At 38.4% G+C, this 2,898-nt stretch overlaps 1 protein-coding gene across 1 annotated transcript; it reads left to right on the top strand.

Annotated features, from left to right (window-relative positions):
• The first annotated feature begins 2,138 nt into the window (after positions 1-2,138).
• Positions 2,139-2,359, top strand: LOC105106371 (thymosin beta-4-like). The gene has a single exon (XM_064486427.1). It carries the CDS (start codon positions 2,139-2,141, stop codon positions 2,352-2,354), a length of 216 nt encoding a protein of 71 aa, XP_064342497.1. The 3' UTR covers positions 2,355-2,359.
• Positions 2,360-2,898: the final 539 nt, after the last annotated feature.

Raw genomic sequence — 2,898 nt, forward strand, 5'->3', positions numbered from 1 at the left:
AATCTCCATTTCTCCTATAAATACCTAACTTCTCATATTTCCCCATTTGAGAACTGCCTTGATCCATCTATTGGAATTGGTGGCTGTCATCTGTGATGTTCACCTGTTTATGTCTAATCTTGAGAAAACAGAGTGGCAGCTTTAAATCTGGTCAATTAATCTATGAAAAAGGAGGCAAGAATATACAGTGAAGAAGACAGTCTCTTCAATAGGTGGTGCTGGGAAAACTGGACAACTACATGTAACATGTAAAAGAATGAAATTAGAACATTCTCTAGCACCATATACAAAAATAAATTCAAAATGGATTAAAGACCTAAATGTAAGACCAGATACCATAAAACTCCTAGAGGAAAACATAGGCAGAACACTCTTTGACATAAATCATAGCAATATTTTTTGAGATGGGTCTCTTAAGGCAAAGGAAATAAAAGCAAAAATAAACAAATGGGATCTCATTAAACTTGAAAGCTTTTGCACAGCAAAGGAAACCATCAACAAAACAAATAGGCAATCTATCGAATGGGAGAAAATATTTACAAATGATGTGACTGATAAGGGGTTAATATCCAATATATATAAACAGCTCATACAACTCAACATCAAAAAAACTTTAAAATGCATAACAAAGTTCTAAAGTTTATCTGTGATTTCCCTTAGGTTTTCCCATTAAAGGCATTTAATTATGGGCCCAAACACACTGAATGACTGCATGAAAGCTTCTGAGATTTGGAAAGAAGAGAGGGGCTCACAGCCTTGTAAAAATGTGGGAACTGGAATATAAAACGTTATCCCAAATGGGGTCGGGCCAGGGCAGTATGGTGAGGCACTCTCTCCTCCCACTCTAGAAGTAAGTGTATTCCTATTTTTATCTGCTGCTTTCACTTTTTTCCCAGCTATATCCCTCTGCAGATTCAAAACATACTGATTTCACTAAAATGCCTACTTTTTAAAAACTACATGCTACTACTAAACCACAATACTCAACTCCCATCCTCCAAATACAATTGGTGCTAAGGGCTTTTTTTTTTTTTCTGTAATGATTTTTTTTTTGGATTCTGAATTTATTATGCCGGTTTTACATCATCTTTGATGTTAAGTAGCATGACTTCATCGCGGCATTGACAGAACTACTGACAACATGGGTCTGAGGACAGAGTCCCGAGGCTTGGCCCTGGAGACCTCTCTTTAGTATACAGGTACAGTCGCCCATAGGTAGAAGTCCAATTAATGAAAATGTCCTGCAACCCACATTTCTCTATTTTGATGGCACAATTTTTTAAAGATATATTAATGTCAACTGCCAGGCTAGAAAACAATTAAACTATACTTGCCATATTTTTATGACCCATTTGTCTACTAATTCTAACAAAGCTAAATGAAATTATCTGTCCCAGCTTATTTTTAATTCAACGCATTTTTACTGATGCCTCATAAACCCTGATTCTGTTTCTACGTGCAACTATGTCTGTCTTACAAAATCTATTGCAAATCTTACCCAATATTCTTATTGATGAAAGATATGTAAATTAGAAAGGAAGTGATCATGCATCTTTTACCTATCAAATATTCAGAGTTTGTGGTAATTTCTAGTGTTGAAACTGCAGGGACAGCAGACTTTCATGCAACCAAAAGTGGCCTTTCTTGACGGCAACCTGGCAGAAGTATCTAAAGCCTTGAAAATGTAGATTTGCTTTGTCCAAATAGTCCCTCTTCTAGGTATTTATCCTTAGGTCATCGTGGATATGCACAGATATAGCTACTAGTATGTTTACTCAGAATGTTTATAATGGAGAATAAAAGATAACATGCTGAAACCCCCAAAACAGATTTGTTAGATGTGTGTCTACACAATGGAATACTACGCAAGCACTTAAAATGATGTTATAAAACCCTTAATATCCTAAAAAGGTGAACACAATTGGGGAAAAAAGGCAGGTTACAAAACAGAATATCTAAATGATCCTATTGTGTGTGTGTGTGTGTGTGTGTGCGCGCACGCGCGCGCACGTACATAGACAAATGACTAAGATGTATACATCAAAATAAGCGTAATGGAGGGGAGGGTGTAGCTCAGCGGTAGAGCACATGCTTGGCATGCATGAGGTCCTGGGTTGGATCCCCAGTACCTCCATTAAATGAAAGAGAAAATAATAGACACGGCGGTGGCCACAGCGCAGACCGGACGCAGCTCGCTCGCGCCTGGCTCCGCTTCTTCTGCAACCACGTCTGACAAACCGGACACGGCTGAGATGGAGAAATTCGAAAAGTTAAAACTGAAGAAGATGCAAGAGAAAAATCCACTGCGTTCCAAAGAAACGACTGAACAGGAGAAGCAAGCAGGCGAGTCGTAATGAGGCGTGCGCTGCCAGTACGCACTGTACGTTCCACAAGCATTACTTACTCTACCTCTTTTAGCTGTTTAACTTTGTAAGATGCAAAGACGTTGGACCAAGTTGAAATGACCGTGCTGCCCCTTTTCACATCAAAAATGGTGAACGACTGACAACGAAGGCCGTGCCTGCCTCTCGCGTCTACCTGTCTGGCAGGCAGGGAAGGGAAAGAACTTGCATGTTGGTGAAGGAGGAAGCTGGGTGGGTCGACAGTGAAATCTAGAGTGAAATGCAAGCTGGCCAAGGTGTCCTGCAGGCCGTAAAATGAAGTTTAATCAGACTGCCATTTTTTTTATCGTTCAAACGATTTTAATTATTGGAATGAACAATTTTTTAATATGCAGATAAAATTTTTTAAACTGAAAAAAGAGAAAAGAATAAATAAGTAAACCTAGTTCCCTAACCCCCCAAAAAACAAAAAACAAACCAAAAAAACTAGGTATAATGGTTGTCTATGGGTGATGAAGTTAAAGGAAATTTTTTATTTCATTCTATTTGATTACCT

Source organism: Camelus dromedarius, chromosome 6 (genome assembly GCF_036321535.1).
Source record: "Camelus dromedarius isolate mCamDro1 chromosome 6, mCamDro1.pat, whole genome shotgun sequence".
NCBI lineage: Eukaryota > Metazoa > Chordata > Mammalia > Artiodactyla > Camelidae > Camelus > Camelus dromedarius.